Below are 21,831 nucleotides of genomic sequence, written 5' to 3' on the forward strand. Positions count from 1 at the left end.
TTTGTGTGAATGAGAGGCCAAACCGCAGGGAAATATCTGCGTCTTCCCTTTGTGTAAACGGGGCATTAGTCATCGTCCACATTTCTGTGTAGATATTGGTATATTGCCCACATTAAACCTGCAGCATAACAGCTATGAGCATATCGTCATGAAGTCAGATTCCAAATGAGTAGTTTTGTGTGCGTTTTTGTAGATGCAGAGTGGAGTGTTTGGTAGTAGCGGAGCAGCACAAGCCCGGGCCCTGCAGCAGCAGCCTCCTCCCCAGCCGTCAGTGCCACCTCACAACTCGTCCCAGCCTAGTCTTCGCGCTCAAGTGCCTCAGTTTCTCAGCCCTCAGGTGTGCACAGACATGGACACAATTGGTTTTGCACTAGGGGTGGGAATCACAGGGTACCTCACGATACGATACACAATACATGGCTCACGATACCGATATCATCACGATACAGCAATTCTGCGATAATCAGTATATTGCTAGACAATCCTATAATGATACATCACGATATTTGTCTAATTATGAAAACAAAATGCCTGTGAAAAGGTTGTGCAGATTTCCAAACTGTTAGAAAACAGCACAAAAAGTTTTTCAGTCTGTAAATTAAATTTAACATTTTAAGTAAATGAAGCATAAATGAAGCATTTTATGCTTATACTTTTTAAAAGCTTAAACTTTTCTTTGTGTAAACTGACACATTTAACTGCTCATCAACTTGTTTTATATAAACCTGGTACATTTCAAAATTGACCTACTTCTAAAGTGTTTACCAGCTTCCTTAAAATAAACCTGGGAAGCAATAGTGTTGTCAAAGGAAACGACTTTTTACAAAGCATTGACACTAGCATTTCCCCCTTGCATTTTGAGCGCTGTTGAGCAGATTCTTAAACTCCTCTGATTGGCCATTGTGTTCACGCACTCAACACATGTCTGTGCATATATGCATCTATTATTTTACTCACACTGCTGTCCGCCATCCCGTTAAAAACCTCTTTTTCTTAGGCTAGTTAACTTATGTTCACGTTTTCTTCATTCATGTGTTGAGCGCCACCTCGAGGAGCCATGAAGTAGCGACGCTAGGAACAGGGAAATCAATTTAGAGCACCTTATTTTATTAATTAAAATATCAATATTTGGTGCCAGTGTATTGATTCTCGTATCACACGGATAAGGACAACAATATATTGCCCTATCAATATTTTGTCCCACCCCTATTTAGCACCTTACTGTTACACTGATTTAATTTGGTGACACACAGTTTTTCACCACTTGAGTATTGTGTAGGAGTGATGAAATCATGCTGAACTCTGATTGTTTTTTCACTGAAAGGTTCAAGCACAGCTTTTACAGTTTGCAGCAAAAAACATTGGTCTCAACCCTGCACTTTTAACCTCACCAATAAACCCTCAGCATATGACCCTGTTGAACCAACTTTATCAGCTGCAACTGGTAAGTGCCATTTTTTTGACAACTTGTTGATACTTTCATCTAATTTAAAGAATGTATTTTTTATTTTTCAGCATAATCTTAAATTTCACTCCTAATGTCTCATCGTAATGTAAATTTGTCTCAATGATTTTGCAGGCGTACCAGCGTTTACAAATTCAGCAGCAGATGTTGCAGGCACAGCGCAGTGTTTCTGGCCCCATCCGACAGCAAGAGCAGCAAGTGAGCAGTTCTCTTCCAACAAGTGCCATCATGATACCATTAAAATCTCATGATTCTCAATACTGATTTGCTTGTTTGTTTCTATTTTAAATCTCAGCCGCCTTTAAAGTTCAGCCTGCTCTGTGTTCACAATGTCCTCTTGTAGGTTGCACGTACAATCAATAACATGCAGCAACAGATCCAGCAGCACCAGCGGCAGCTGGCTCAGGCTCTGCTGATGAAACAACAGCAGCAGCAGCCACCCCCCTCACACCCGGGACTGCATCCCAGCGCAGGCAAATCAGCTCTGGACACATTTCCATCCCATCCCCAGATCTCCAGCCTCTCTGTTTCCGACCTTCAGACCAAAGAGCCACAGTCTTCTCCAAATTCCTTCTCACCCTACCCTATTTGTGAGTTGCCAACACTGTCTGCTATTGAATTCTTTGTGTTTAGACAAGTAGAGATCAAAATGTTCTTCTATCCAAGGTTCCCACAGTCCTAGAAAACCTGGAATTGCCATGGGATTTTTAAAGTCCTGGAAACGTCATGGGAATTTCTGTAGAGAATATATATTTCAAGTTTTTCTCTGCTTTAAAATGGTTCATTAGCTAGATAGTGCTATTTGGTACAGATCAATTTGTTTTTTTGCAAGCCCTATTGATGTTCAACCTGTGAGCAAATCTTTTTTTTATTATCCATTCTTTTCAATGAGTCAGTCACACCGGTTCACAATGATTGACCTGAATGATTAATTGGCCAATAGGTCCAAATCACAATGATTTTTAAAATCTCCTATTCAGTAACAAATGACTAGAAATTATATCAAAAAGTCATGGGAATTTTTGGGAACTTATTTTCTCTTTAAACGCACCCCCGCTGATCCTTGCAAATGTGCTTCTCTATAGCTGGATTAAATCCCAACATGAATGTAAACTGCATGGAGGTGGGTGGCCTGTCCATTAAGGACTCTCCTCAGCCTCAGTCACGCCTGTCACAGTGGACACACCCTAACTCCATGGAGAACCTATCTGGGAACTCCTCTCCAATGGAGCCCAACTACAGCAAGCATGGTACGCATCACTGTTACATTTATCAGTATTGTAAATATGTGGCATAGTGGTTAATTTCAGGCCTGATACTGATGATATTCCATACCACCTATTTTATACAGGGCACTCTGCTGGCCCCAGTCTGGGTCACCCTAGTAAGCCCCAGCTGGATGACTCCTACAGTCCCTACAATCTGATTCCCAGCTCTGAGTCTCCTGCCAGCCCTCTGGCACCTCATGATAGCTGGGGCCAGGGAAAGAACACCAATGACAAGATCTCCAATGGGACCAATATCAACTGGCCTCCAGGTGACTGACATCTCTAAAATCTCTTTGGACTAGTTCTAGTATTATGAAAGCACTGAAAGGACTCAAAAATGTTTGAGTACTTTTGGACATTTAGGTCACACTTAAAATAATTGAATGGCATTACACTGTATGAAAAAATATCAAACCTTAATATCAAATATCAAATCATGTAGCCTCTGCAAAAAAATAAATACATGAATAATTAGCCATTTTTCAACTGACTTTTGCCTAGGTGTCCAGCAGAATAACTAGGTGTAGGTCTTTACATTAACATAATCCACTAATGTCGTAAAATATTGAAATTCTTTGTTGAACAATATATCTATTATTTTATCATTTGAAGATTAACAAACTTTACTTTGTTTTTGTGTTTGTGCTATATTTCTTTTAATAAATGCTAAGTTTTCAAAACCCTGGGGGTTTGTGAGTTAATAATGAGCTAAAAATTAATTAAATCATAAAGGTTGATTCAGCTGATGAGAAATATTTATATAATGCAAAGAGAATCCCACATTTTTGAGTATGTTCAAATACTATATGTATCAGACAATGTGTCATATCTGTCATGATCTGATTTGTATGAATTCCCTCAGAGTTTTGTCCAGGAGTACCCTGGAAAGGACTGCAGAATATTGACCCTGAGACTGACCCAAATATGACCCCAGGGAGTGTTCCCAGTGGGCCCACCATCAACACCAACATTCAGGATGTTAACCGCTACCTGCTGAGAGACAGGAGTGGAGGTAAGAGGACCGATCACCTTTTCTCTTCAAAGAAATGATCTTTCAGTGAACTTATTTTCAGATGACACTGGAAGCACAAAGCCTGAACAAATCCCATTATCTTACCATTTCTAGTAAAAATCATATATATATTTTGAATAAAAGGGATTGCAGTATTATGTTTCGAATGACTTTTTTTTTTCACATAAAGCAACCACTAAGTTTTGTTTTTTTTCTTCACATGTATTATTTTTCTGATTTTCACTTTGAATTCTTGCCTGCTTTGTTCGGGACACATTGTAGGTTCCACCCCAACTTCCTCACAGGGTGAGGCTCTGCCTCCCTCCAGCGATTGGCCAGTCACTAGCTCTTTCAGTTTGTCCTCCCCCGAGGCAGACAGCACAGGTACAACTCCCAGAATCCCCTTCCTGCCCTCAATCCTCCCCATCACAGCCTTTTCTTACCGTTCAACCTAGCATGGGGCCTCAAAACGGTGGCCGCATTCCTGTATATCTAGTGCATCCGACTCAAGAATGGCCCTGTACCCCTTAGAGAGCTCTGTCCCGCCTACATTCATCCGTATATCCCCTCAGTGGTGTTAGTCTTTGTGCAGCATGGTCACCTGCTGTCTGTGATTTTTGTGAGGTGAAAGTGGTGAGAGGGCACTTTTTTTTTCTTTTTTTTTTGTGAGGCATCTACTCTTATGATGTCACACATGGGCCTGGACCCTCTCTTTCCTGTTTGCGGTGGTGCCTCAATGACTATGACTGCTGTGAGAACACATTTCACCACAGTATGTCTAATTCTGGGGTGCACAGAATTAGGAACAGTAAATAAGATGTCTGTCAGCATACTCTCCGTTTCCTCTTCTGACCTTTTTACACATTCACACCTCTGATCTACAGGCAAGCTGTCTGACATGAAGTCCACTTGGTCCCCAGGGCCCATCTCACACACCCAGCCTTCTCTCTCTCACGAGCTTTGGAAAGTCCCACAAGGACCCCGGAACACAACGGCTCCCACACGGCCACCTCCGGGGCTGACCAACACCAAGTCCTCGTCCATGTGGGGCGGAAACACCCTGGGCCTCGTGGCTGGCTGGAGCGGCTCCTACTCCTCAGGTGTGTGTGTGTGTGTGTGTGTGTGTGTGTGTGTGTGTGTGTGTGTGTGTGTGTGTGTGTGTGTGTGTGTGTGTGTGTGTGAGAAAGGCGCAGTTTAATCCCAGGCGGATATGTGTTTGCACAGCTATTCGTAGGCGGAGGTGTGGGCATATTGAAACAGCAGTTGAATTTTGTCAGTTAACTGTTTTATGTGGTTGTGAACGCTAGTCAAAACGTTGAGGGTTAAATGAGATGAGGTTTGGAACGGTTGGAGCGTTTGCAAGCACAGGCTCTGGTGGGCGGAGCTAACTTTTTTTTTTTGTGGTCTCGCATATGTCGTGTGTTAGTCAACATTCACACGCTGTTGCTTGATCACACTTCCTTGACTTATAACTGAAGCAGTTGTTTACAATACGTTTTATGCTGTAGAAAAATGTGATGTCGAAACATTAAAAAGGGGCAGTTCATCCAAAAATAAAATATTTATAAATTACTCACTCTCATGTCATTCTAAACCCATATGGCTTTCATGATGTTCAGCATAATGTTCACACTCTATTTTCGTACAATGAAAGTTAAGGGTTGACCACGGGTTGTGCATCATGACATAGGGATGAACCGATATTAATGTTTTGGTCAATACCGATAATCTGTTAATTGTTTTCAGGTTATGGCCAATGATAAACTCAATACTATTTTGTCTAAATAAAATTAAAACCATGAAACCAGTTTAAATTTTACAAGTGGATTAAGGCATTACATTAATATACAGCATTAACAATGTATATTAATTTTGAGATTTGCTAAGGATTACATTTAACAATGTTATTAAATATTAGTGTACGTTAGATGATGGCAATAAAATTTAGTAATAAAATAGAAATAATATGTCTATTATAATTAAGCAATAAGGTTCGAGAGGCTGTGCTGTATCGTGAATGAGTTATTCACGATACAGCACTAGCCTCGAGTACCTTATTGCTTTTATAAAACGTTTACCACACAATAAAAATATTAAAGTAAAAAAAATATGTATAGTGCAACTTTCATGAAGTAAAATCGCTAAAAGCCTTCCTTCCGCTAGAAAAAAAAGTCCCTGACCGTGAACAGCAACAACGTTCCAATGTGTAATATGCATGAAAGCTCAAATAAAAACAACATAGGAACCGTTCTCAAACTTTGTTTCTTTTTTTTTTTTTACAACACAGAATGTAATATTTCCTCACACAAATATAGCTTATCTCTCAGCATGAGACAGTTAACGTTAATTTTCCGTTTATTCCGTTAATTTCTCTCTGCTCATAAATAAACCTTACTAAATATTTACATAAATAAAAACACAAGGGCACATATTTTGATAGGTAGCCTATTTTATCTATTTTATTAATGTTATTAATTTAGTTGCTAGAATGCTGCCTAACAAGAGGTACATTTTTTTCATTGTTGTTTATTTAAATTTATTTGAACATCTCCGTTTATTGTGCATGCATTAAATATTTGTCTCATTTCAATCGGCTCCACTGTGCTGGTATTCGATGCGCTTGTCTTTAGTTGGGGCTCAGCAGTGTTTCCTTAGATACGGGTGGTTGCTAAGGGTGTTGCGCAGTGATAAATAGAACCGTTGGGTAAAGCGGTCATAGCCATGTTTTATCATGAATAAAGCACAGCTATTGACCAATCAGAATCAAGGATTGGAACTAACCATTTTATAATATATAAATAATATTTGATCAGAATAAATTTTTAATAAAAGCAAATGTTTACAGAGGTGACCTTATATATTATTTTTGTGGAAACTGTGATTTAAAAAAAAATATATATATTTTCAGGATTCTTTAATGAATAGAAAGTTCAAAATAACTGGATTTATTTGAAAGAAATATTTTGTAACATTATAAATGTCTTTACTGTCACTTTTTCATCAATTTAATGCATCCTTGCTTTAAATAAAAATATTTGTTTCTTCTTTTTTTCTTTTTTTATCTTGCTTGCCCCAAACTATAATTTGTTACTTTAATTCTTAGACTGTTGTAATGGTTATATTAATGGACTATTGTTAAATGTTCGGCGTTAAAGTATTAATTTCTCTCTTAGTAGGTACCACATGGAGTACAGACAGCTCCAGCAGGAGCACTAGCTGGTTGGTTTTGAGAAACCTCACACCACAGGTATTCTTGTGGCTACTGTTATGTTCATTGACTTATAATTTCTTGGTGAATTGTCTGCAGTGTTATAAATCGGCTCTTTCTGTTATGTGATATTTAGATTGATGGTTCAACACTGCGGACACTGTGCATGCAGCACGGCCCGCTTATCACATTCCATCTCAACCTGACGCAGGGCAATGCCGTGGTGCGCTACAGTTCTAAAGAGGAGGCTGCCAAGGCCCAGAAGTCCCTACACATGTACATAAATCTTTCACCTTTCTTTTTTTTCTCTCTCTCTTTTTTTGAGGAATCAACCTCAACTAAATGATCACATTCGTCTGTTCTCTTTCTCTAAATACTTTCAGGTGTGTTCTGGGAAACACCACTATACTGGCAGAGTTTGCTGGAGAAGAGGAGGTGAACCGCTTCTTTGCACAGGGTCAGTCCCTCACGCACACCACCAGCTGGCAGGCCAACCCCGGCACCAATCAAACTCGGCTGGGAGGCGGAGGGACGGCGGCCACACACCCCATCGGCCACTGGAACAGCAGCAGTCTGGGAGGCGGAGCAGGCGGGACGGGGTCCGGCGGTAAGGCAAGCAACGAGCTGCTGTGGGGGGGTGTACCGCAGTACTCCAGCCTGTGGGGGCCGCCCAGCGGCGAGGACGGTCGAGTGGTAGGGAGCCCCACCCCAATCAATACGCTGCTTCCTGGAGACCTGCTGAGTGGAGAGTCCATGTGAGAGTGCCAAGCGCTCGACCCCCTACCGCAGCGAAATATGAAACTTCAAGAGCAAAAACCAAGCAAATCATTTGGCGATAATCAGCGTCAGTGGAACTGTGAAAAACCAAGAGACAGGAGGCTGAGGCCACACTTGCATAGAGGCTGCTGACCTTCATCTACTTTTTGGTTTGGTTTTGCGTCTTTTCATCTGTGTTATTTTGATCATTAGGCTTGGGTTACAGTATTCTATAGACTTCTTACGAAGCACCGTGACTAAAAGAGAAGTGAACCTTTTACAGAAACTTTTCTCTATTAACTGATACCAGTGTGAAAGTGTATTTTACTACAAACCGATGAGACAAGCTGCCGTTTGTTTTCAATTCCTCTGGCTCGAGCACATCCTGTCAGCCCAAACACAGCATATTGCCCTCTCCCGAAGAAATATGCATCATTCCAAACCAACTCTCCCCACTCCCTGTGTTTTGGACTGGCTTTTTTTTTTTTTTTCAGTTGTCCTTTTGGATTGTTCGGATTAATTAACAGCACTAAACTTTAGCCTTAACTGCTGATCAGTCCCACTCCACTTGTACTCTGAAGAAACATCTTGAGAATTGCACATTTTCTCATTTCTGAGCCAGGACTGTCATGGGTTGTATGTCAGCCGCAGCATACGCGCATTCGTCGTCCTCGTTTCCCTCGGTTGCCATCCAGTCCTCATTACTCTCAAAAGGACGGACATGTATATGACCCCTCTGCACATTTGAGGCATTTATTCTTAAACTGAGAGGACATGTGGACAGCTGAGGAATATATTAACCACTTATCTAAAAAAAAACTGTACAGGAAACACTTTTCAGATGGACTACTTTCTTTTTTTTCTTTAATTGTCCTAAATGACCTCGGCCTCTCGAAAAACACTAGTCCTTATTGTCGTTCGTCTGACGTGCAATATATGCCACAGACTCTTCCGTCCTTTACGCAGTGCTTTTTTGCCGTGAAACGGTCGGAGCTCATCTGGAGACGGGAGGGATCAAAGACTCGTCTCCAGCTCCACCACCAAGCATGGGACTGGACAGAAGAGGACTCTGTCAGTGTGTAAGCCCATGGTGATGAAACATTCACTAGCACTTCCTCTACACACTCAAGGACAAGTGTGACTACAGGGGCAACAGGGGCTTCAAACCAAATAAGAGGTGTTTCTTGTAACCCAGTTGACAAAGTGCTTTTTTTTTTTTCGTTGTTGTTGTATTTGGTACAAAAGTATGGAACAAAGGCGGCGTGGTTTCTTCATAGCACTTAGCAAGAGCATCAAGCTCCGACTTAAATGCCAACAAATTACACGTGTACGTGTGAAACTGACAAAAAGCAACGATGAAAAGCAATCTACCGAACTTCTCCTCCATGCTCCTTTTTGAACTCTAAACGGATTTTGCCGTTTCATTTCTTCTTCGTCTTTCCACAGCCTTTCGACTTTGAAATCAGACATTTCGAAAATGGTAGCAAAACGAAGGGATGTCTGATGAGGGGGAAAAAACACCACAACAAGACTGAAGTGTTCTCGCGTTGTTGTTTTTTTTTTTTTTTTTTTTAGATGATATATATCAAAGTAAATATCACTGTTAAAGTACTCCAAAATCATTAGCCTTTTTGTCTGGAGATGCTAGACGTGTTGTAATGTTTCTAATGGATTCTGTGGGGCCCCCTGGCCTGGTGGCCCTGCCTACCTGTATGATAAGTGTGGCCGTTGAGTGCCTATCTGCTGTGGCGCCTCAGGTGCCCACGCTCTGACTTTTGACCCGCTGTGCCAGGCCGGCGCACCAGATGCCAGAACAGACCTGCCTGGGCCGGAGCAGTGGCTCCTTCAGACCTGGCCAATCAGTACGTACTACTACTGCGCCAGCACTCGACCTCGTCTCAACTTCACTCTCATAGACTCTCTTTCTCCCTCTCATGCAAAGATCACTTTAGCTGGAAGTGGACAGGTTCGTTTCATGTACTTTGTATGATCAATTGGGTATTTCCCTTCTGGAATTGCCAGTGTTGTTTTGTTTTTTTTGTCAACATTGCTGTTGTTATCGTCATTGCTGTTGTTGATGTTATATCGTTATTTTGCGCTTTTTTGTTTTTTGGTCTTTGTGTGTGTGTGTGTCAATGCAGTGGTCTCTATGGTAGCTGCTCTCACCAGCCCCTCTTGCTGCGCATATGCAGAAAACACTCTGATTAAGAGGCACACCTCAGCGTAAACGGCGGCCGCTAACGTCGCCATGGCTTTTGAAATACGGAATATGGATTCAGTCACGCACGTAGTTGGCGTAACGAAGAGTAGGTTGATGGTGCTCAGTTTGTCTTCTGCCTCTCCTCTGCACTTTCCTCCGCTTCGGCGTCAGAGCCCTGCCAGGCCACACACTGGTGCTTATGACAAAGGGCAGACGGAGTACACTACTTTACCTGGTCGCCTCATCTCACAGTAATAAAAGCAAATGATAACGGACACTCAGCTCTCCACTTCTATGCAAAGACCGGCCGAGAGGTGCAGTTCACGGCCTTCAGCTTCAATCTGTAGTTCTCTCCAAGCCCACTCTTCAGCTTACCAGTTCATTGTGAGAAGGCAGCTTCCTTACGGTGTAGCCTAAAGAAAGAAACCGGCCCGCTTCATTTGAACTAATGACCAGGCCCTCACTGTTTACTCTCTGAATGATCTCTTACATTATGTACATGCAGTCTCAGGGCAGCCTCAGAGAACCCCAAACTGTTTTATCGTTCCGAGGGGGGCGTAGTCGTGCGTTCTTGCATTATCCGATGTGGCTTTAAAGATGCTGAATGGACTCGGAGAAGGATTCGCAGGAAGTCCCTCTGTTTTTTAGATCCTAATGTACCTATTCTCGATCGTAGACTTAACCTAGTCATGAATCTATCAGAGTGGGACTCGTTACTTCTTGAAATGTGTTTTGATGTTTGGTTTTGTAAAGAGCACATGGAGGTGGAGAGGTAGAATGCAGGTTGGCACCAAGACAGACGAATAGCACCTTGTCCCGGGTATCAAATTACGCCTGGGAGGACTACTGAGAATTAAACAGGGAATCCAGAATGTTTAGGTGCACTGTAGATGGTTCACATTTGGGTACATCTTTTTTTAAAACCAAAAAAGGTTTTTGTCTCATTATTATTATTATTATTAATGTTATTGTTGAAAAAGGAAACTTAAAATCTGTAGTACACTCTTTGACTGAAGTGCTTCTCTCTGCAAGCCTTTGACGCCCTGATGTGGCGGACAGATGACTCTGGGGTTTGCTGTATTGATGGTATTATACTCTGTCCCGACCCAATACTAGGGGAACGGTACAGATTATTTTCTAATTTGTTTTTTTAATTTTTTTAAACAGGTCCAGGTCCACATGGACCTATTGTATCAGGAGGCCTGGGGCACATGCCAGTTGATACCAAGTCTTAAAAGGGGGAAATCCCTTTCTGGAAGAATTCTTTTTTTCTTCTTTTTTTCTTTTTTTTTACTTCACACTCGAGTGACACTAGCAACAATCACTATTGCCTGTTTTTGAAGATATATATATATATATATATATATATATATATATATATATATTTAACTGCCTTTCTCTAAGCTGTACTCGAGACCACAGATTGAAAGAAAAAAAAACTTAAAAAAAAAACGAACATCCAAAACTTAAAATCAAGAGGATTGCCTGGCAGACTGACTAGCTAGCTAAAAAGTGGGCACTCTGGGTCTTATCTATAGGACTAATGTACCCCAGCTCCACGAGAATGGCTCAGATGCAACTTTGTGTAGGTAAGAAGTCCGCTTCGATCGTACAAAATAACAGGGGCATCGCCTGGGTGGAGATAACCTCTAAGAAAATCAAATCCTTTGGCTAGAATATGCACATCCTGGTTGATATACATGTACATCTGAAATCCTGTGTATGTATAGAACTGGTTATATATATTTTTTTTTCATTTACTTTTACTTTTTTTTCTCAGGCCTGAGTAACCCCCTGTTTCCTTCTCTCCATGAATTTAACTAGATGATAAAGGCATAAACATATCAAAATTATACAAATGACAAAAACTCAAATACTTGAATCAAAAGAAGCGCCAATAATGTAATGTGAAATTTTTTGTAATAATTTTGTCATTCATACACTTCCAAGCTTTTTGATAACATCAGTTCAAACTGAACGAAAAAAAAAAAAAAAAAATGTAGTAAAAAAAAAAAAAAAGATAAAAAAAAATGCAAAATGACATCGGTTGTATGTGAGTGTTTGCACAAGATTGCGTGTACTGTATGACGGATGAATGCGTTCGTTTGCCTGTGTGAGTGAGTTCAAACCAATGGATGCTAGTGATTACAGTGGATTTGTTTGCGCCTTTGTTTCATCTTAGAGGTTTTTTTTTGTCTTTCTTTTGTTGGCTAGTCAAAAATATATTCGGATGTGTATTGTTATTGTATTTGTTATTAGCTTTGTTATTAGAGTTGCACTGAGTGTCTGCTTCCCCTCATTCAGCTAATCGTACAACATGATATTAAAGTACTAAGGGGACAAGGTGACAATTCATGTGTTAATGTTTACTCAAGGACTTATTGAGAAAAATAACAAGTGTGTTTTTTATCTGTAATACGATTATCTACCTTATAGTGGCTTTTATTGTGGAATAATCCATGATAAAGAAATGGATTATTTTGAGTATTGCACCATTTTTGTTTTCAGATTATAAACAGAAAAAAAATGCAAAATACAAAAAAAAAAAAAGTAAATGAAAATGAAATGTGTGGGGGGGAGGGATCTTTTTGAAGAACTGTGGCCATAGATCGATGTAGAGGGACTTGTAACTCCCCATGTTACACCATGATGAGCTGGATAGACATCTGGAGAAGAGTTTCTTACAAGACTCATTTCAGAGGTGCCTACCTTTCTGGTTTGCTTTTTTTATTGTCAATGTTCATTTCTGTTCTAGTTTTCTTTGTGCAAGGCCACCAACAGTTTACAAACATTTCATGTTTTTCTGAAGTTCAAGGAAAAGGAATGTTACGATGGGATTGTCATGAGAAGAGAAAAGAAAGAAAATCCTAAAGGACATATACTTCCATCAAATGAATAACAAAAAACACTTTACAGAATGAAGATTATTGTGCTACTTGCAGAACTCTGGGATTGATCAGTGTTGTCATGTTTTTGTTTTTATTTATGTTGGCAATGTTACTTTCATAGATTATCAAAGCCTGTATTTTTTTTTTTTTTTGGAAAGCAAAAAAAAAATCTTTTTTTTTTTAAAAAAAGAGAAAAGAAGACATAGTTGTTCACTATCTTGCACACACAAAAAAAGTGGATCATGTCTCAGGAAGGCAAGGGTTCCAGAGTACCAACTCCACGCCATTTAATGTTTGTTTTTAGAGAAAGAGGATAACAGAAAAAAAAACATAAGCACTGAAGGTTATGGATTTCAGAAGAAGAAAATACCTTTGTTTCTAAATCCGTAGCAGTTACATATTTACCAAATAATGAACTCTTAATGAACTTTAAAAAATGGAGTGCTTTATATATAAATCTCTATATTGAAATTGCTTTACATTTTAAACAAAATGATCAATGATTTTGATTGTTCAAAAGACGGTGAAAGAACATACAAATGCTGTATGTGTGATTCTTTATTGTATTTTCTTAACATGAGGTCCCTTCCTGTTGAAATCAGGACCATTGTGCATTACTATTTCTTTCCTCTTTGTCATACTGTCTCCTGTGGCGGGTATTACATGATGAGAACTAAAAACGAGGGGTTGGGGGCAGGGTTTCTGTATCTATTTGATCAATTTAAAGAGGAAAGAAAAGCTGGTTTATACGGATCATGATCTATGCACAAGGGGGATGGGGTTCTTAAAGCCTCTGTGACCCATCTCTCACTGGGATTAGAGGGAATCTTTTTTTTTGTGTCTTTTTTTGTGCTCATTTGCTCTGTTGTCTCCCTCCCCACCAACCCCATCTTACTTCCCATTTTTTATGTTTCTTACATGCAGTACATCGCCATGCTGTGTATTCCTAAACCAATGAACGTCTCATTCTGAAGCACTGTGGGGTTTTTTTGTAGCCCATGACTTTCAAGGTTGTCTGTGTTCTTTGTGTGACTGAGTGAGTGAGTGTGTTACTGGGATGAGTGTTGGTGGAGATACTGGGTTGCTTTTGCCTTTTGTTAAGGAATATGTCTGTACTGAGATTTTAAGAAGTCAATGGCTTTTGATGGGTTTTTTTCCCCTCTCTTTTCCTCTTTTTCTCTCTCCTCATAGAATGTGATTGTTGACATGCACCGAAAAAAAATGTTTTCAACTATGGAGCTTCTTTCAAACAATTAATAAATTGCATTTTTGTTCTTGGCTGTAATGAATTTGGTTTGGTCATTGCGTATTAGTGGACATCACGTGTCCTGCAGTGTTGTGAGGAATAGGCCTACAGGTTAATAACCTGTCATTGTACTCTTCCAATAGGATGAAAAATGCTTTGGTAATAGTGTGGGATGACATTTATTTGGTGATTTGGATTGAATACAAATAAAGATGCCCATGACAAATTATCAGAAAGTATCCAACCTGTATTCACCCTTAAAATAAGAATATTTTATATTTCTTCTTCAGAGTTGGGTAAGTTACTCCAAAAAAGTAATCCACTACAAATTACCAATTACTACTTTAAAATTGTAATTTGATTACATTACTGATTACTGCATGTAAAAAGTAATCTGATTACTAATTACTTTACTTTCAAGTTACTTTGAAAACATATTAAAACTACACAAAAATACACTACAAAGTGAAACTCAGTTCTTTCCGTAATTTAATTGGGCGAGCTCTGTGGACCCATAGACTATTATGTCTATGTGTGGACCTCCCCCCTTCTGCCCGCGAGTCGTCAGGGAAACGGGCCAGCCCGCTGTAGTGCCGCGCCGTTTAAGCGCCGTACTCAGCGGGTCCCCGAGCCTTCTCCAGCCCGTTAAAGCTCGCCGGTGCGCCTGCCAGCTTCACCAGCTTCACTCGAGTCGCTCACTGACGGACAACGGCCGCCGCTTCCGCCTTTAATGACGACGAGATAGCTGCATCTGTAGAGAAGGACCGCGGCTAGCTTTCTTTACGTTATAAGAAAGCTACCCCGCCCCCCGTAGACGTCTGCGTCCATTTTAGCAGCCGCGTTCTCCGGTAATTCATTAAAGCGCATGCTCTTTAACTGACGCAGCCGCGCCAAACGTGATTAGAAATGTATTTTACTTAATATTTTTTCTTAACAATACATTTGTAACGTAAGTAACTTAATTTTATTGACATTATAACTGTAATCAAATTACATACATTTTAAATGTAATGAGTTACATTACTGCGTTATCACGAAATGTAATTACACTACAGTAACGCGTTACTTTGTAACGCGTTATACCCAACTCTGTTCTTCTTTAGTCATTTAAACAACCAGGTTAATGTATGAGGCGCCGTCTAGGGCTTAAGTCAACTTCATTCACGCACAAATATATGAAACACGTGCATACACATACACTTAGGGTCAAACATGCATGTATACTGTTGAATGCTCAAACAAATACACTACCGTTCAAAAGTTTGGGGTCAGTGAGAATTTTATTTTAATTTTTTGGAGGAAAGAAATCAATTTATTTATCAAGGAATAATTAATTTGATCGAAAGTGACAGTAAGACATTTATAATGTTACAAAAGTCTTTTGAACTTCCTATTCATCAAAGAATCCTAAAAAAAAAACTGTACAACTGACAGACCAACAACTGTTTCAACATTGATAATAATAATAAATGTTTCTTGAGCATCAAATCCTCATATTATACTGATTTGTGAAGGATCATGACACTGAAGACACTGACACTGGTGATGCTGAAAATTCAGCTTTGATCACAGGAATAAATTACACTTTACTATATATTCACACAGAAAACAGCTGATTTACACTGGAATAATATTTAATACTATAACTGATTTTTGTTGTATTTTTAATCAAATAAGCGCAGCCATGGTTAGCAGAAGAGAATTCTTTTAAAAGTATTTAAAATCGTACCGACCCCAAACTTTTGAACGGTAGTGTACATATGAAATGCACAACGACACACCTAAAGTCGCTCACGCACATACATGCAAACTCTACACACACGAGATGCGCGGAACTCTCCGTCCACGCACATACTCATATGAGAAGCGCGCGCACACACAAACTCTCCACGCACACACTCATAAGACGCAAGCTCACACAGAACATGACGCATATAATTGGAAGTCATTTCAGTGGCTGCGTTCGGAATCGCATACTCAATGAGTAGGTAAACCGTGTTTACTCACATTTGGGAAAAAAAACCGCGTCGCTGATCTCCGTGATGTTTGATAATGACGTATGCTCTCGCGTGGCCTCCTGGGATAGAAGAGTATCCATCGGTTGAGCACTCAAAAATCTGGGCTGAAGCAGTAAGCCATCCGGGAACTTCTCCCCTACTCTTTTATGAATACTGATGTTTCGAACGTACTGCTTCCTTCACGTACTGTTTTCGCCTACTATATAGTAGGAAAGTAGGCATATTCGAACGCACTTAAGTCCGAATCTCGCGATAATTAGCACGTCACCCAGGTAATTCTCGCCTACTCTTTTATGAATCGTACATACTTTTCGCTCGCCTACTCTTTTTCCCATACTATATAGTAGGGAAGTATACGATTCCGAACGCAGCCAGTGAACCGGAAAGCAGTGTCTTTTGCTTTTAACCAAATCTCAACTCTGTAAAGGGGGTCCTGGATTACGTTTTCCTTAAAAATCAAGGGGAACTGATCAGTAGCAAACGGACAGTTAAAAGAAACAAAGAACCACAAAAAACAAAACAAAAAACTCAGACAGTACTTAAACACAAAACCATCGGATTCATATGGTTGGCTAGATCGCGGGTGGCAGATCAAGTGGCCGGTCAAGTGGCGGGTCAAGTGGCAGGTCAAGTGGCGGGACAAGTGGTGGGTTAAGTGGCGGGTCAAGTGGCAGGTCAAGTTACTTTTTTATTTATTTGTCATATCACAGGACAGTGAAATATATACATTTGAACTTACGTCTAAAAGCAATAGGCCACTACACTTAAACTGTGTAGCTGTAAATGGATCCAAATATCACATACAAGCTGCAATTTTTCTTCGTCTTTTTTTCTGATGCTGATGCATGTAAGAAAACATGATCTGTCCTTTTGGGGGATCTATAGTTTTCCCAGCATAATCTTTCTATTGGATTTGGTCCAGCCTGGAGCAGATCTTTCAGGCTCTGGTGGACAGATCCGATAATGGTTTGCACTGCTTCCTTGCACACTTGACATGTCTTCATAAATCGGAACTGCAGTTTGATGCTCTTGCTGAGCATTTGGCTTTTTCTGAGGACAAGAAAGAGGGGCATTTTAACTTTCAGAATGACACACTATTGCTTATTATATGCTAAATGAAGTGTTCAGCTGTGTGGCTGGGTGACCTTACATGTGTCAAAAAGAGAGCGATAACTGTGAGTAGGAGCAGACTCACTCCTACAGAGATGGTATAGATGAGCAGAGAATACCTCCTACAGGAGCACTGCTCACCTAAAGCAAACGATGAGAGTACGAGGTCAGATGTGAGCTTACTTTTCTATCACTACAGCTAAATATATTTGGGCTAGCGGTGTTTTTCCAAATTTCCACCCTCTTTCTGACTCTTGGTGACAGTTTTAATTCAATATTAATATGTGACCCTTGACCACAAAACCAGTCACAAGGGTCAATTTTTTGAAATTGAGATTTATACATCATCTGAATAAATAAGATTTCCATTGATGTATGGTTTGTTAGGATAGGACAATATTTGCCTGAGATACAGCTATTTGAAAATCTGGAATCTAAAGGTTGCAAAAAAATCTAAACATTGAGAAAATCGCCTTTAGAGTTGTCCATTTATGTTCACGATTTTGCTGCATCCACTCACAAAAATAAACCTTTTATATATTTACGGTAGGAAATGTACAAAATATCTTAATGGAACATAATCTTTATTTAATATCCTAATGATTTTTGGCATAAAAGAAAAATCGATCATTTTGACCCATACAATGTAGGCCTATTGTTGGCTATTGCCACAAATATACCCGTGTTACCTGTGACTGGTTTTGTGGTCCAGGGTCACATATATTATTTATATTTTTTGCAATTATATTTAATTGACAGGTTGGCCCACCCTTGCGCAATTAAACATCAACAGAGATGCAGTGCAGAACTGCACCAATATATATAATGTGTGTATGTAGTATATACGTGTATATATATATAATTTTTTTAATTAAATATAAGGAAACATTTTCCAACCTGCCGCATTCACAAGCAGAAAAAGGGCTGTGTTCACCAAATGCTGATCTGATGGATTTCCCGAGAAATCACAGACATAAAGCCCTGTGTCTGTTAGTCTTAAATCAGAAAGAGTCACAGTAATTTTGCCTGTCTGGAGAAAATTCGGCTGTCCGGAGATCTTGATACGTCCCTCAATTCCTGGATCTGCTCTCACGCCTTCATCTTCAGAGATGTTCAGCACACTTTCTGAATGGGCAAACCTTCGCCGCAGGTACAGAAGCGATGGGTGTGATTTACTTGCTTGTGTAACACAAAATATGTCCACTGATTCACCCTCAAGCCTTTGGATGTAATGAAAATCTTGAAATGCTGAAAAGTGTTAATGAAAGGATTAAACTCATGAAATTGCATATCTTTGTATTGTTGGCCATATGTATAATTTAGGCACGCTTTTTTTTATCAAGCTCTATACACATAAAATAGATTGGTTTACTGGTGTACCCCTATTACAGAGTAGGCCAATCAATAACTTAAAATGGTCATGTATAATAAATTCTACATAAAATGTATAATATAAGTATGTTTAAAAGCGTCACCTGTTGTTATGCTGTATGTTCAAAAAGTCTAATGAGACACCTGTACTATATTAGCATACATCTGAGGTTAAGAGCTCAGTGTTATTGCTACAAAAAAAATATTTCTTAAAAAAAATTAATGTTTGAGATTGAATGCTTAATTTCTGAAATGTTTTTCAAGTACCCTAGACTGAAATTTAACAGCTTAAAATAAACATTACTATGGTATCCCATTCAGAGTTACGTACCTAAAGTTTGCTCCAATAAAATCCAGAGAAATAAGCAGGCTCTCATAGTTTAACTTATTAAATGTTTTAAATATTCATGACAAGTTTCACAAGCATCTCTCCTCAAAGCGTTGATTCTGCTTGTAGGACTGTTCTCTTTTCATCTCGGCAGAGCTCCACCCAAGCACAGGAAGTTCAGCAGACACACATTATTTGTTTTAGTATAGTGTGTTACTACTGAAAGTACAGCGTTATAGAAATATGACTTGTAGAGTAAATGTTTCCACATTTGTACCAAAATATTTTCTTTTCTGGCAGTTTATTCCAGCACTGACATTGTTCATCGTTCCTTTAAAGCACATTTTATTTTAAGTAATTTAAAGCTCAGATTGGCAGGAAACTTCTCTTTTTCCTTATGAATTATTTTCTTTCTTATTTTCTCTCTCATCCTTTTGATGTTTTAACTAATACACTTAACATTGTTGTTCAGTTGTTACTTGCCCGGTTTCACAAACAAGGCTTAAGCTAGTCCCGGACTAAAATACATGTTTGAGCTGTTTTAACTTAAAGCAACTTCCACTGACATATAAAATATGTTGGTGCCATTGTTTTGTTTTTTAAGGCACATTTATAAAAGCTACTTAAATGTCCTAATTGAACAAAGCCCTGTCTGTGAAACCAGGCCTATATATCACATATATGACCAAATATACAAAGAATACACAGCTCATTTGTTTTTATTTTAGTTTTTATTATTTTCAAATGGGACAAATGGAAAAGGCAACTCACTTTGTGCTGCACTTTACTGGAAAGATAAACTCAAAACTCTGAAACAAATCTCAGTTTTCCCTGTAAAAAGGAAAATGAGTACAGATTTAGAAAATTGGGGACTAAACCTAACCAAACTTACCAGGCAAAAAATTTGTTGACAGTGAACCGGAAAGCAGTGTCTTTTGCTTTTAACCAAATCTCAACTCTGTAAAGGGGTCCTGGATTACGTTTTCCTTAAAAATCAAGGGGAACTGATCAGTAGCAAACGGACAGTTAAAAGAAACAACACAAAAAAACAAAACTCAGACAGTACTTAAACACAAAACCATCGGATTCATATGGTTGGCTAGATGCTAAATAATTCCTTGAAGAAGTAGTTCTGTGGATTGATACCATTAGTGTCATGCCAAACATCTCCAAAACCAGTGAAAGGATTTCAATTAATATTCTGGATTTTCAACAATGTTTGTGGACAGAATCTGTGGCATCCTGAAAAATTTCAACTCATCCTTCTGTTTGTAAAAATGGGAACTACATTACACACATGTAATGTTTATATGCAAGTTGCATTTTCTAAGGACTTATTAGCTAGCATAACTGCTAAACTTTCATTAATTGCATATCCTTCCCATTTGTTTAGTACAAACTGCGAGACGAGTCATTGTCTGTGCTAATCGACAGAATGCCATAGATGTAGTTGAAAATAACATATTCTATTAACACACTACCATTTAAAAGTTTGGGGTCAGCAAGACTTTTCAATGTTTTTGAATTTGAGAGAAATCTCTTGTTCACAAGACGACTGCATGTATTTAATCAGAAATACAGTAAGGCCTTTTCTATTTGAATATATTTTAAAATATATGTTCTGTGATGCAAAGCTGAATTTTCAGTTCATTTGTCACATGATCCTTCAAGTATCATTCTAATATGCTGATTTAATGTTCAAGAAACATTCTTCTCACTGTTTAAAACAGTTGTGCTTAATATTTTTTTTAGGATTCTTTGACAAATAGAACGTTTAAAAGAACATCAATCATTTGAAATAGAAATGTTTTATAACTTTTGTACAAATGTCTTTACTGCCACTTTTAATCAAATTAATGCATCCCTGCTAAATAAAAATACTACTTTCTTTCCCCACCCCCCAAAAAATCTTACTGACCCCAAACCTTTGAAGCATATTTGTGTACATTTAACATGTTAACTAAAACGGAGTTAGTTATGAAAATTCCCCTGATATTAATAAAACTGGGGGCCATCACCAAACTTGTTCTAAGTTTGGGGACGTTTGCATCCAACAGCCAAATGACTGTGAGGCCCCCTGAATACACAGAGTAAAGAGAGAAAATGTGAGACTTGCCTCAGCCTGTGCAGGGCAACACTGAGACTCTGCCTCAGCCAGTCCCATGGCATTGCTACAAGGAGAAGAGAAATCCTCAGTTTAGGACAACAACCACAGGGAACTACAGTCACAGCCTTGCCTGCATCTTCCTGAAAATCACAGTCAAATAATGAGCTTTAGCCGGTTCATTTGGCTTATTTCAGTCTTTCACAAGACGGTGATCTTCAGGAAGACTGCCATCTGAATGGTTGTTTATCTCTTTGAGAGCCATATGTTCTTGCATAAGGAGTTGAACATTTAAAGGGGTCTTAAACATTTAGGTCCACTGTTTTTCCCACATCAAATAGTCAAAATTGAGCTTTTCCATGCTCGTTTTCCACTTTGTCTCTGAACATTACAATTGAATTGACTTTCTGTTGTAGCATCTTTTAAGCACCCTCAACTGTTAAGATCAGGGACCTTGTTAGTTTTATATTGTTGGTTGTATGTTGTGCAGGAATAATGGAATATATCCTATCCTTACTGGTTTTTGAAAGCTTCCGAACACCAAATAGGCATCACTGGTGTGTAAATGTCAGACATTGTGAGATGTTTTGAGTGACATCAAGTTTACATGGTACAAAACTACTTTCTTTCAAAAGATCAGAGAAATGTAATTCCTTATGATTTGACCCCTTTAAACTCGAACTTCCATATGAAAGAACATCAAACGTGGATGCAAACGCTTCGGCTTTCCTCGCACTCAAATGCATTCCAGCATACGCTAAACACACTGCTTTCATACAAATAACAGCCATCATGTGGATCATTTGAAGTACAAACCTTACGGAGTTGTCCTTTACTCGCTCATGAAAAAACAGCCG

At 39.1% G+C, this 21,831-nt stretch overlaps 1 protein-coding gene and 1 long non-coding RNA gene across 8 annotated transcripts in view; one reads left to right on the forward strand and one right to left on the reverse strand.

The window, feature by feature from the left end:
• tnrc6c1 (trinucleotide repeat containing adaptor 6C1) overlaps positions 1-14,082 on the forward strand; it is a 55,447-nt gene extending 41,365 nt beyond the window's left edge. For 4 of the 7 annotated variants that reach the window (XM_056255119.1, XM_056255123.1, XM_056255124.1 and 1 more), the window contains 12 exons: positions 194-337; positions 1,325-1,444; positions 1,580-1,663; positions 1,809-2,055; positions 2,551-2,715; positions 2,817-3,002; positions 3,596-3,745; positions 4,028-4,129; positions 4,630-4,845; positions 6,919-6,992; positions 7,090-7,229; positions 7,337-14,082. In XM_056255119.1, the coding sequence (XP_056111094.1) occupies positions 194-337; positions 1,325-1,444; positions 1,580-1,663; positions 1,809-2,055; positions 2,551-2,715; positions 2,817-3,002; positions 3,596-3,745; positions 4,028-4,129; positions 4,630-4,845; positions 6,919-6,992; positions 7,090-7,229; positions 7,337-7,712 (2,004 nt within the window). In that variant the 3' untranslated portion in view covers positions 7,713-14,082. The remainder of the gene's footprint in view (positions 1-193; positions 338-1,324; positions 1,445-1,579; positions 1,664-1,808; positions 2,056-2,550; positions 2,716-2,816; positions 3,003-3,595; positions 3,746-4,027; positions 4,130-4,629; positions 4,846-6,918; positions 6,993-7,089; positions 7,230-7,336) is intronic. The other 3 variants (XM_056255120.1, XM_056255121.1, XM_056255122.1) reach the window with 3 other exon arrangements.
• Positions 14,083-16,783: 2,701 nt separating this feature from the next.
• On the reverse strand, positions 16,784-18,614 carry LOC130088385 (uncharacterized). The gene is made up of 3 exons (XR_008807460.1): positions 18,069-18,614; positions 17,212-17,312; positions 16,784-17,111 (listed from the first exon to the last, which is right to left on the reverse strand). It is a non-coding gene; the product is annotated as an uncharacterized LOC130088385 (long non-coding RNA).
• Between the last annotated feature and the right edge of the window lie 3,217 nt (positions 18,615-21,831).

This window comes from Rhinichthys klamathensis, unplaced genomic scaffold, assembly GCF_029890125.1.
Source record: "Rhinichthys klamathensis goyatoka isolate OS25496 unplaced genomic scaffold, OSU_Roscu_1.1 h1tg000119l_1, whole genome shotgun sequence".
NCBI classification, from domain to species: domain Eukaryota; kingdom Metazoa; phylum Chordata; class Actinopteri; order Cypriniformes; family Leuciscidae; genus Rhinichthys; species Rhinichthys klamathensis.